Source organism: Cheilinus undulatus, linkage group 13 (assembly GCF_018320785.1).
Source record: "Cheilinus undulatus linkage group 13, ASM1832078v1, whole genome shotgun sequence".
In the NCBI taxonomy this organism is placed as follows: Eukaryota; Metazoa; Chordata; class Actinopteri; order Labriformes; family Labridae; genus Cheilinus; species Cheilinus undulatus.
Window position 1 is genome coordinate 16,741,125 of NC_054877.1, and position 12,497 is coordinate 16,753,621.

General features: G+C 37.0%; 1 protein-coding gene across 1 annotated transcript; it reads right to left on the reverse strand.

Moving 5' to 3' along the window:
* Positions 1–4,935: 4,935 nt before the first annotated feature.
* Positions 4,936–9,858, reverse strand: LOC121520781 (peptidyl-prolyl cis-trans isomerase FKBP1A-like). The gene is made up of 4 exons (XM_041804397.1): positions 9,611–9,858; positions 9,477–9,524; positions 5,984–6,096; positions 4,936–5,678 (listed from the first exon to the last, which is right to left on the reverse strand). The coding sequence occupies exons 1-4, from the start codon at positions 9,645–9,647 to the stop codon at positions 5,553–5,555; spliced, it is 324 nt and encodes a 107-aa protein (XP_041660331.1). The 5' UTR covers positions 9,648–9,858; the 3' UTR covers positions 4,936–5,552.
* Between the last annotated feature and the right edge of the window lie 2,639 nt (positions 9,859–12,497).

Consider the following 12,497-nt stretch of genomic DNA (forward strand, 5'->3'; position numbering starts at 1 on the left):
CTGTCTTAAACTAGGTCAAATCAAGCATGGAAACTTGAACTGAATAGTGGAAAAGAAACTTGTTATGGATTTAAAAGGGAGAGGAAAATGGTTGAAAATGATTGAAAACCAGAAAATGATCATTGTTAACAGATTACTTTCGACCTTTCAACTTAGCTTTCTCCGGGTTTCTAAAAATCAGAAATGAAACATTAAAAGCAGTGGTGGTCTTATTTTACATCACTGTGGCTGCAAGGAGCTGCTGATGTGGCTTACACAAAGTAAGGGAGAATAAACATGAGAGTGTGTTTTTTAAATGCACAAATTTCGACCTTGATTGATCACAAATAATGAGATTAATCTAAGCAACCCTAGAATAAAGTCAAAAAGTTGTGGTGGGGGAGTAAAAATGTTGAAAAAAAAAAACAAAACAAAAAAAAGGTAAAAACAATAAAATTAAAAAAAGGTTTAAATTCTGGGGGTGGAAGTTAAAATATCTAAATGAGAGGCCAAAATTAGAAATAAAATAGGGCTGTCAAAATATGCTTTTATTGCGATTAATCTCAGAATTTCTGTGGTTAACTGCAATCAATCATACCCTTTTTTTAAATCACATTTTAGAATTCCACTATTTTAAATTCAGAACTGTTTCTGTGTTATTTTGGATTTTGTTTTTTAAACAAGGAGTAATTGGCTTCCTGTTTGGATACAGACCTGCTTTCACAGGGAGGTCAAACATGTGAATGTGATCATGGAAAAATAAACTTGTTATAGGTTGAAAAGGAAATAAGGTACCAATGGGTAATATTGTAGAATAAAAGGGAACAGCAAAAAGGTAAATGTTTGATATAACAAGTTACAGAAGACTTTTGACCTGTCCACTAAGCTGTGTTTTTTAAAAACAGAAATGAGACCTTGGGAGCAGAAGTGGACTTATTTTACAACACTAAGGCTGCAAGGATGTGTTGATGTGGCTCGACCAAAGTAAGGGAGAATAAAGCATGTGATTAATTGCCATATAAAATAGTGCACTATCCATGGACCTTGATTAATCATGATTAATGAGATTGATCTTGACAGTCTTTCAATAAAGTTAACTTAAATGGATTATTCTAGAAAAATATAGTGGCAAAATAAAAATATAATATACAGTATATAAACATCACAAAAATATGTACAAGGGTGCAAAAAAGGAGAAACTGTACAGATGTGGTGATATACTGGTGATTAGGTTATACTTCATTCTACAAAGGATATAGAAAACACGATGTGCAGTTGTAAACAGCAGAGAGTCTGGTGTGAGTTAATGCAACTCATTTAGTCCGTATAAATGTGCTTTTTTTGTGTGCTGGTTCTTGGTTTCATTGAGAGTCTCTCTCTCTCTGCAGAACGGATCATATGCTGCAGTTCCTGTTCTTTGCCCGGGCCGCAGCATACCAAACTGTGATGGAAGTATGGATCTAATTATAATGGCAGTGTAGAAGTGCACCATTATTGTCTTTGGCAGGTTGAAATTCTTCAGCTGGTTCAGGAAGTACATCCTCTGTTGAGCTTTCTTGATGAGGGAGCTATGTTCAGCTCTCCCCTGAGGTCCTGGGTGATGGGGGTCCTCAGGAAATGGAAAAAATCCACAGAAGAAAATGGGGGAGTCACAGAGGGTAAAGGCATGGGTGGCAGCACCCTTACTAAAAGGTCACCAGATGGCCCATTTCCCACCTGTAGGCGGACTTTTCCTCACTAGAAATGGGTCAGATGAAGGTTTTGTCACCTGTGAACTTCAGGAGCTTGATGGACTTGAGGGGCAGCTGTTCCAAACAGGAAGAAGAGACAAACATTGCAAATCACAAACAATCTTTAATTTAAATAGTGTTTTGCTTCTTGCTTTAAAAAAAACACTTGAGTTTCATTTAACCAGTCAGAGTTAGCTTCATCTATCAATCCAGCGACAGCAACCCTGTGAGGAGTTAGTTTTGCTTGTTAAAAATCAAGTGTTAAACTTGTATTGTGATCTAATGAATCACTATTATGTTCATAAAGCATGGGTGAAGGGTGTTTTTTCCCTCTCCATAAAAGAACTAGACATTGATAAAAAAAAAACTGCTACAAGGAAGTTTACTGCAATTAATTTTTTTGTTTAATATCAAAATATTCCAGGTTGAAATTTGTGACATTAAAATGCACACCAGTTGTTGGAAGAGAACATTTACTTAGTTACAATATGATCACTTTTACATATTGACTTTCTTTATAATGGTAATTCTCTGACTGAATGTGCAACTGATGATTACTAGGAGCAAGTGAATGCAACAGAGACCGATTCCTCATTATAGCAATTCCTCTATGTCTCCACTAGATGGCCACAATGAAAGCTTACACATTTCTTAGATTTCTTCACTACAAACAGATATGTTCTGACTGTTGCTTAGGGTAAGACTGGTCTATAAATATTTAGAATTGCAAGGTTGCATTTGACTTTTTTTTAACCCATATTGGACACACTTTTTAAAGTTTGCTTTTATTTTTATATAGTGTTGTGAAGTTGCTGAAGGATGGTGGTGTAGCTGAAAGCAGGAGAAACCCCCTGTAATTGAGGTGAACTCAAAGTCCAAAGGAACCCTCTGTAGGATGGAGACCGTCTGGAGGCCAAAGAACCCTCTGTAGGGTGAAGGCAGACCTGAAGACCAAAGGAACCCTCAATCGGTCAGGTTGTGAATTTTCATTCACATCGAAACACTAGAAAAACAAACTGCCAACATAACTGATATTATTTTTCATTACCATTAGCAGAGTGAAATATAAGAGCACATTGCCAGCATGAATGCTAGCATTTTCATGACCATTAGCAGAGTGAAATAGTATTTTCACTGCTAATTGCAGATTGAAATAAAAGGGCACACTTCACAATTTTCCACTGATTTTGAAAAATTGCACCCTGTGCTTGGTAGCTTGTGCATCATGGTGCTTTGCCAAGTACTAAAAAGTGTGTTGGAAAGATAGATGCATCTTTTTAGGGTTTCTTTTCTTTTCTTTTCTTTTCTTTTTTTTTAGTATTTTGAAACCTAAATGTTCGCAGGTATAAGCCAGACCCTAAGTACAAATTCATGACTTGCCATCAGCCACTTCAGGTCCCAACCCACCAGATAAGAACTGCTCTAAACAACTTGTAGGAATGTGGAGAAAATACCAAAATCAAACCAGTTTAAAAAGTAATGATAATTACAGACAATAGTTTGTGTCAGTATGGAAACATGCTTGACACAGCATGGGATCTAATTTTTTTTATCTGACTTAGGGACTTAGGCAAAGGTTTTAGTCTAAAACTTGCCCTAAAAATACAATTGAATCTCAGTTTAAAGTTAAACCATATAAATATAAATACATGAACCCAATAGATGATAACAGAAGGAGAGTCTCAACACTTCCACATGGTGCAGTTCTGATACTTCTAGAAACATACAGATACCAAGTAAATTACTTTAAGTAATTATATCACATTTTCACCCCACTGAATAGTTTTAAAAGTGCAAAAGAAACAGTGGTTGAATGAATCCACGTGAAGTTCTGAGGCTTTCTCTCCATTTGTGCCATAAAAGATTCAAAAGTTTGGGGTACTATCAGAGCGACATCTGGTGGCACGGTGAAGTTACAGCAGTCGTTTAGAAGTGGGACTGAAGCATTAGCGCAAGAACTCACTGCTTTGATCTCAGATTTAAGCAATGAAAGTCACATAACTGTGCATTTTGATGCTGTATATGCAGTATATACCTTACCCCCCCCCCCCCCCGCAAACAAAAAATAATGATATGCACATAAAGTTATTTGAGACCTACAATGATAACAGAAGGAAGGAACGAAAGGAAAATGGTTGGGAAACACTGCTTTATATCAACACTTCAGTAAAATATTTCAACCATCAATGGGAATGTTCAAATTATAACATTTCTTATTGATTGGTTTCTGAAGATAAAGCCCAGCAAAGATGAGCATCTTTTATTTCAAACCACCAGCAGAGGTCGCCATTCCTCACTGCTGGGTTAACAAATTTCCATGAAAATACTTTGATACAGCTTTTGAGAACAGCCTGCCCTTTCAGCAGTGACCTTATGTGGCTTACCCTCTTTGTGGAGGAGGATGATGATTTTCCTCTGGACAGCCATCATGTCAGCATGAACCAGAGTAAGGACATAAAAGCTCAGGAACCCTTTGCAAATGGAAATTTTCAACACTTACAATATTTTGACAAAGTGGATTTTGGACTTTGTGGGCTGTAAGCAGAGATCCAGATTAAAAAGTCTTAAAATATTTCACTTTGTATCAGATAAATCTACAATTTAAGGAAGCTTATGGAAGCTTAACTTTTGCAATTTAATCACAGGAAAAAAAATTATTTCTAACATAATATTCTAATACCTGAGATGCACCTGTATACAAATATCGAATTAAAACTTTTGGGCCTTGCTCATTTTATTTATTCAAAACAGTCTGAGAAAAGTTGAGAAAATAGTCAGGAAATGAAACCATTAAAAATACTTGTAAGTATCAAATAAATGGTGAGGATTAAAGAACTAATTCAACAAAAGTGAAGCAGAAACCAAAGTTGCCAAACTTTTAGCTGCTGAGATTAGGTGTAAATTATGCAGACATCTGCGGTTTGCTAATAACCCACAGACATAATCCAGATCACATGAAAATGCTATTATTTATTTGCACCAAAAGGCATGGCATTGCATTACCCACACTGCAAATATTTACTGAGGTTAAGTTAAACAACCATGCCATTATCACAGACCAACATTTTCTTCTGTTCAGCTGTGCAAGTGGCTTAGAAGCCTATAGCACTGGAATGAGCTTCAAATACAGTTTATTGTTCCTGAATAATCTAATATTCCATAATCCAGTACAGCAGTTTATGATCACAACCTCTTTATAAGATGTAAATGAGGAGTGACACGTAAATATTGTATCTTCTTGTTTTAATCAAAGAGTGCAATACCCACCAATACGAAAATTTCCAAGGATTGTGACATGATGAAAAAAACAAAACATTACAAAACAAATTTTAAGCAAAATGCCATAACACAAGGACACTTCAGGCCTCTAACTATGACAAAGAGATTAAAGAATAATAGTGGGAGGGTTGGGGATTTAAAATTGTAGCAGTGAAAAAATGAAACCATAAACAATTTCACATGAGATGCTTGTTTACAGGGCGTCAGTTTGAAGCAATCAACTCAACAAATCTACTGAGGAATTAACAGACAAGGCATGACACTGGAGAAAACCTGTTCTTATTTAGGTGTCTGACATGCATTTTTGACATTAATAATCATTGCCACACCATTTTAGAGACATCCTGATCAACCTTTAAGAACAATTAAGATTTCTGCCAATTTAGTGCCACTGGTTCAGACACAGTTTATATCCTGATAAACCAATTCATGTAACAAACAAAGATTTAATAATTCTTTCTACAATGATTTGTTCATATCAAAAATGCTACTGGAACACCTTTGGACGAAATGATTTGTGTCAGATGTGGGTGGAAAGTAAAAATTGGATAAATTAGCTTCAACTCAAACAGCCAGGAGTTCCACTTCAAAAATGAGAGTGGCATTTGGTGGAATGACAGGTGGGTATCCACTGCAGCCGTAGGCGTAGTCCGGTGAACAGGTCAGCTTGGCCACCTCACCAACACTCATCTGTGGAGGAGATGAGAAACATGCTGTGTTTATGTTTAAACACTGAATGGCTTTTTGGCATCTCTGTTGAAGTGGCACAGTTAGACAAACACAGCCATAAAGATGAGAAACCCAGGGTTAAATCAAAGTGACATTTGTCAGTGTCAGTACCAAAGGTTTAGAAATCTTGATGCACAAGCGATGTTTTCAATTTGATACATTTTGCAGGAGAAAGTAAAAATCTCAGCAAAACAGTACCTTGAGATAATTAAGCTCATCATAATGTGTAAATAATTTGTGGAGTACCCTTAAACTAATTTTCTTACCTGAGCTACACCCTCATCCCAGGCTCTGATGACTTCACCTTTACCAATTTTAAATTGAAAAGGTTCTGCCCGGTCCCTGGAGGAGTCAAACTTTTTTCCATTTGTCAGTGTTCCTGTTAAATGACATTAAAACAATTATTAGAAATAGCAAGTCAATCTTCCACAAATGGCGATACTTGTCTTACTTGCTTTGTAAAACTCTAAACATAAATGGACTGAACTTAGTTAACATTGTTAATTTTTTTGTTCAAACCCTTGGAGAACACTGAGGGAGAGCCCTCATTCAAAAGGTGCCAATATAAAGGGAACAGAAAGACAGACAAGTAAACTCAAGCCATAGGGCTGAATAATCTATCTAATAGGGCTGTCGAAGTTAAAGCGTTAATATCGCGTTAACTCAAATTACTTTTAACGCCGCTACTTTTTTTGTCGCACAATTAACGGATGCTCGTTCTGTATGACCCTCGACCCATCCCGTAGTTTGCCAGACCAGGAAGTTGCGCTGTCGTGATGCGATACAAGTGAGCAGAAATGGATAAAGGACAGAGACTTTTGAATGACAGGTTCAGCTTTCAGATCGTGTCAGATAAGACTGAAGTTATTTTCTCCTACTGTCGACATGAACGGAGTTACAGGAAGTTCGTAGAGTCTTATATAGCCCACACCACTCACTGGCCATGCACACCGCTAATGCAGAGAGCCGTCCCCCTTCGCCATGCTGGATTTGTTTACAACGGAGACACTGAGACAACTCTGCAGGGATGGACTCGCTATCTGGCATACCGGGCATTTCCCGCTGTACTGACGCATTTATAGGCCAGTATGATTTATTCATTTATTTAGGCTATAATATCTGCCATGAACCGGCACCACAGCTGTGCTATTTACTGTTGACTGGTCCAATCACGTCTCCTAAAGGTCCGCTCTCATCCCCACGCAGCTCTTGCTTGAAAGTGAAAGTATTCGGAAAAAACTAAACTTACTGAAACGATCAACTGGAACTGTAAATAAACGCCAAATTTAGATAACAGTCAATCAAGATGCTGCAAAACTGTCAAAGACTCTGCAGTCCCTATAGGAGATGGTCTGATGCATGGTGAATGTACAGCTGCATCATGAGGACGAGGAGACAGAGCAGCAGAGGCTTGTGTGACAGGGGAGCAGAGGTTAACGAATGATCTCTGTAGAGTATCATAATATAAGCTGAAAGCATTATTAGACTGTAGGTCTCCTTTATTTAGGAAGAAAAATGGTTTTAGATTAAATCTGTAGCTCTTCTATGATCTAAAGAATGAAGAGATGGTTAAGTCCTCTTTGTACACCTTAAAATTTCTCAGTCATTTCTTACTGTCAGCATTAATTTTACATTTGGACTAAATTTTTTAGTTTGAAAGTAAAAATATGATAAATAATAGCATACATTTTTTAAGTAATTACTTGCTTTTTCTCTTGAGCAAGGCAGATGTGTCCACCTTACTCACATCAGAACAGTGAAACACCATTATATGTGTCTGTGCCTTACTGCTGAGCTCTCAGCAGAGACTTGACTTCTTTATGTCCATGTGTGATGATGAGATCTGTTGTTCGGTGTTCAGCTGCTGAGAACAGAGGATTTAACTTCTAGAAGTCTAAAGTTTGACTCTACATTGTGGTATTATTCAGTAATGTTAAATTAAGGTCAGTATCTCCATCTGCTGTGGCTTGCTGGGCTTGAGTTTACCATGTTATGCTCTCAGCGTATTTTTGCAGCGTTCAGTATCTTTGAGCTCAGACTAGAGAATTTTCTGGACTTTATCTGTTGTTGTTTTGGGTTGTTGACATGAACAAACATTTGCATAAAGAAAGCATTTTTGTCCACTTGTGTTGATAAGGGTATTTAAATCTTGAGAAATAGTACTGTAAGGTACATTTAGAACAGACAAAAACGTGTGATTAATTTGTGATTAATCGTGATTTAACTATGGAATTTGTGAGATTAATCGCGATGAAAAATTTTAATCTGTTGACAGCCCTAGTATCTAACGATGATGGCGATGTACATGAACAATAGTCACATCCTCAGAATGTGCAATGTCAAGTCATATGACCTGAAGCACGACAGGCTGCCATTCCTGTGTTGTCAGATGTTAACAAAAATCACGACTTTTCCAGTTCTGCACTTCATAGAAGTGCCTTTATTTAATAAAGTAACTTTATTTTTGAAAAGCAGTAATGTAAAAATTCTAGGTTTTGTATTTCTTGTTACTTAGCATGCTTTGAGTTGAGAAATACACAGTTTAAAATTATCATTATTCTCTAAATTTTCCTTGATGACCCAGCAAGTAGACACTTTGTAGCATTTATGTATTATATTGTAATCGCAAATCACAAAATTGTCCAGTATAATCGCAATGGCACATAATTACCAAATCTTGCAGCACCACAGGAAATGAAAACATCTTAAGAAAATGATAAAAGAGAATTGTTTCAAAGCACAAAATGCTTTTGCCCATCAACTGAGCTGTCTGCGTTGTTTCAAGGTGAAAAAGAGACATTCATAGGCATAATCATGTCCGCTCCTCCACTTCAGTGAGAGCAAGGGTGCTTTCATACATATCATTAAGGCTTAGCACTTGTCTGATTACTCGAAATGGTATTAATGCAAAATTTGAGCAGTGGTCCTAAATAACATCACCATATTATAGCACAGATAGAACAAATGTCTTAATAATATATTGGTAAACTAAATGAATGAAAGCAAGATTTACTTCGAAAAAGAAAGATCAGTAGTCGTCTAATTTTTGATAATTTCTCTGTACATTTAAAAGTAAGATTCATCAATCCAGATTTCAGTATATTGCACTCTTTTCTATTGTATCTTTACCAGGTTATTTTCTAACACGGTCATGACAAGCTAGGCATCTTAAAATGAAATCAGTCGTTGGTACTAAATATGCTAGCATTGAATCGCCCGAAGAAGCAGGTGTAAATATGGGCATGAGCGTATGATACCACGTTATAGATCCACGCCATTAGATCCATTATGGTGCTACTGCTACAGCATGGGTACGACTAGCTTGTAAAGTTAAGTGACAATAATGGGGGGAGAGGGGACGCCTTTCCTTGTCCAAGCTAGTGAAATTCTGGGAATTTCTGGCAATTACTATGGCCTCCCATAAATTAACTCATCTGTGGTGTAACGGTGATCTGGTTTTCACATTTTATTTATCTTAGACGGATCCAGGCCATCTCCTGTTTCCAGTCTTTGTGCTAAGCTAAGGAAGCAGTAGCCTGGCCTTATATCACAGCTTAGACACGAGAGGACCCTCTCATTTAGCTTTCACTGCAAGAACATGAATACGCCATTTTTCAAATGCAAGACGACGGGGTTAGTCTAAAAAATACGCTACTCATAACAGACGGCTGGTTCATATTTAATAAATGTTCTTCATTTTACAATAAAGAGATAAATTAAAAATACTTAAGTCAGGCGGCAATAAAAACGTTGTCTTACCAACATAATGGACAGTAACCGTCCGCCCCCTCTGCGGAAAATTCACTCCTAAAATGGAAAAATCAACATAAATTTAACATATTGACGAGGAAATTTCTTCTGCATATCATGTTGTTGAAAAATATAACACTAACCGTCTCCAGGCTTTAGGGTTTGCACTTCAACACCCATTGTTCTTCTCGAGCAGTCTTCCCTCTCTCACACACTTCCTGGCGCACGAGCTCTCTGTGATAAACGGTTCAGTTACATGAGACGTGATTGGTTCGTTCTGAGGACTATAACATGTCTCGCGTATGATGCATAGCGTTACATAGTTGTGGTGGATTTTCAGCCCGGACGCGGTGCGTTGTTGAACTGCCACTGTTTTTTGGGGTCTTGACGACGGTTCCGTTTAAATTAAACAGAAACAGTCAGGTAAATTATATAATAGTTTTTAGCCTAGATGAAAAGGGAGCTGGGGCGTTGTACTGAGGGAAATGGTGCTGATAAATTGCGGGGGTGCCACAGTACCCGAATTTCCCAGAACAGAATGATAAAAGGCAGTTCTTATCAACAATTAGTGCTTTTGAAATAGTTACCACCTAGACTTACGTTCAAACACTTGCTTACTTATACGAACTTATTCATATATTAAAAAAAAAAAAAAAAACACTGCTTGGATCAGACCAGCGCCCCTCTGAAAGGTAAAAATGGCTCCGTCCACTCCCCCTGTAAGCAATGGTGGAATGTAAGAGCAATGCATCACACATGCACCATTATCTTTTGTGGTTCATTTTTAGTGTTTTAGCTCCGTTTCTCAGACATTTCAGCGTAACCTGATTAATTCTTTTTTTTTTCCTGAGAAGATAAATAAGCAACACAAGACAACAAAAATGAAACAGAGGGTGTTCTGAATCATCAACACACTGGGTAAAAAAAAAGATGTACAGTTCCTATACAAAGTATTTACTCCATTGAATGATTAACCTTGTATTGTTTTTAAAAAATTTGTTATTATTTTATTTTATTTTATTTTTTTAATTAGTCATGGTAAATAATAAAAAAGATTTTCTGAAAAAAAAAGCACCCCCCCTTAATGTCAAAGTGAAAACATATTTCTACAAAGTAGTGTCAGTTAAACAAAAATATGTACAATCTTTATTTAGACATCATTTACAATGACCTCAAGCAGATAAAGGAAAATGCATGATAAACAATAGAGTATAACAAATATATCAAACATATTCTAAAGATATAAAGTTCAGTAACAAGATAAAAAAGACACAACTAGTGAAATGAGGATCGCCTGAGTGCAGTATAAAGACACTGTTTCTAGAAGGTCCAGTCACTGGTTTATCAGTATTCCTGGCAACCATTACACCATGAAGACAATATACTATTCCAAGCAACTCAGAGAAAAGGTTCTAAGTATAAACCATGGGATGGATCCAAAAAATCCTATGGTACTGAACATCCCTTGGAGTTCAGTTAAATCCATCATCAAGAAATGGAAGGAATATGGCACACGTGTAAATCTGCCGAGATCAGGCTGTCCTCACAAACTGAGTGACTGTACAAGTAGAAGACTAGTAAGAGAGGCTACCTTTGACTACTCTGAAGGAGTTAAAAGCTTTAGCAGCTGAGAAGAATGCCTCTGCATACAACTGTTGCCAGGTTCTTCATCAGTCAAAGCTTTATGGGAGGGTGGCAAAAAGAAAGCCATTGTTGAAGAAAACCTATCTTAGGTCTGGGCTAGAATTCACCAAAAAGCATGTGGAAGAAAGTTCCCTTGGTCTGATGAGACCAAAATGGTGATTTTTTGGCCATCAGACAAGACGCTATCTTTGGTGGGCACCTAAAACCACACATCACAATCACAACAAACACACCATCCCCACTGTGAAGCACAGTGGTGGCAGCATCATGCTGTGGGGATGGTTCTCAGCAGCCATCCTTGGAAGGTTTGTAAAGGTAGAGGGTAAAATGAATGTTGCAAAATACAAAAAATCCTGGAGGACAATCTTATTCAGTCAGGAAGAGAACTACAACTTGGGAAAAGATTTGTTATCCGGCAAGACAATAACCCAAAGCATACAACAAAAACTACACAGAAATTATTTAAAGACAACAAGGTGAATGTTCTGGAGTGGCTGAGTCACAGCCTAGACCTCAGTCCAATAGAGAATTTTTGGATGGACTTTAAATTGGCTGTTCACGCCCCTTCCCTGTGAAACCTGAAAGAGCTTGAGTAGTTTTGTAAAACAGAATGGAGTAAAACTGCAGGGTCTAAATTTGCATGCCTGACTGAGACCTATCCACACAGACTGTGTGCTGTGATTGCAGCCAAAGGTGCATCTACTAAATACTGATTTGAAGGGGCTGAATATTTATGCAGTCACTTATTTTACATTACATATTTTCATTTAATTGACATTAATTTGTAGAAATCTGTTTTCACTTAACATTAAAAAAGAGGCTTTTATGTATTTTGTTCAACATAGTGAAATTTAGATTGAGCATGAATAATTTATAAAACCAATAAAAGGGTAAAACATCCAAGGGGTGAAAACTTTGTCTTGGCACTGTACATCAAATGAAATTCTTAAAAATAATAAAAAATCAGAGGTTTACCAAGTGTTTTGACAATAAGCAGAGGGGCACAAAGAAAGACATAATGATAATAACAACAACCTCAATTTTGGTCACATTTAGTTAACATCTGTTATATATTTATTTTTAAAATCTGATTAACATTTTTAAATTCAATTTGTAGATATCAATTTCATTTAGGGGTGGGATCGGTGGAGACTCACAGTCTCTTCACTGGAAGATTAGTGGTTCAACCCCTTGCTCCTACAGTCACATATCAGTGTTCTTGGGCAAAACCCCACTGCCTGTGTCAGTGGTATATGAAACTGTTTGAATGGGATCAGTGGGCACTTCACATAGCACCCTCTGCTATCATTGTTTGAATGTAGTATGAATGGTTAAGTGTGTGAAAAGCATGTAGTTGGATGACTAGAAAAGCACCAACCAAAGCTC

Bases quoted from the DNA above. Each gene is read 5' to 3' on its own strand.
- LOC121520781 (XM_041804397.1), bottom strand. From the start codon at position 9,647: ATGGGTGTTGAAGTGCAAACCCTAAAGCCTGGAGACG. The intron at 6,097-9,476 runs GTAAGACAACGT...GTCATTTAACAG, and splicing joins GGTTACTGTCCATTATGTTG to GAACACTGACAAATGGAAAA. The intron at 5,679-5,983 runs GTAAGAAAATTA...TCTCCTCCACAG, and splicing joins GGGATGAGGGTGTAGCTCAG to ATGAGTGTTGGTGAGGTGGC.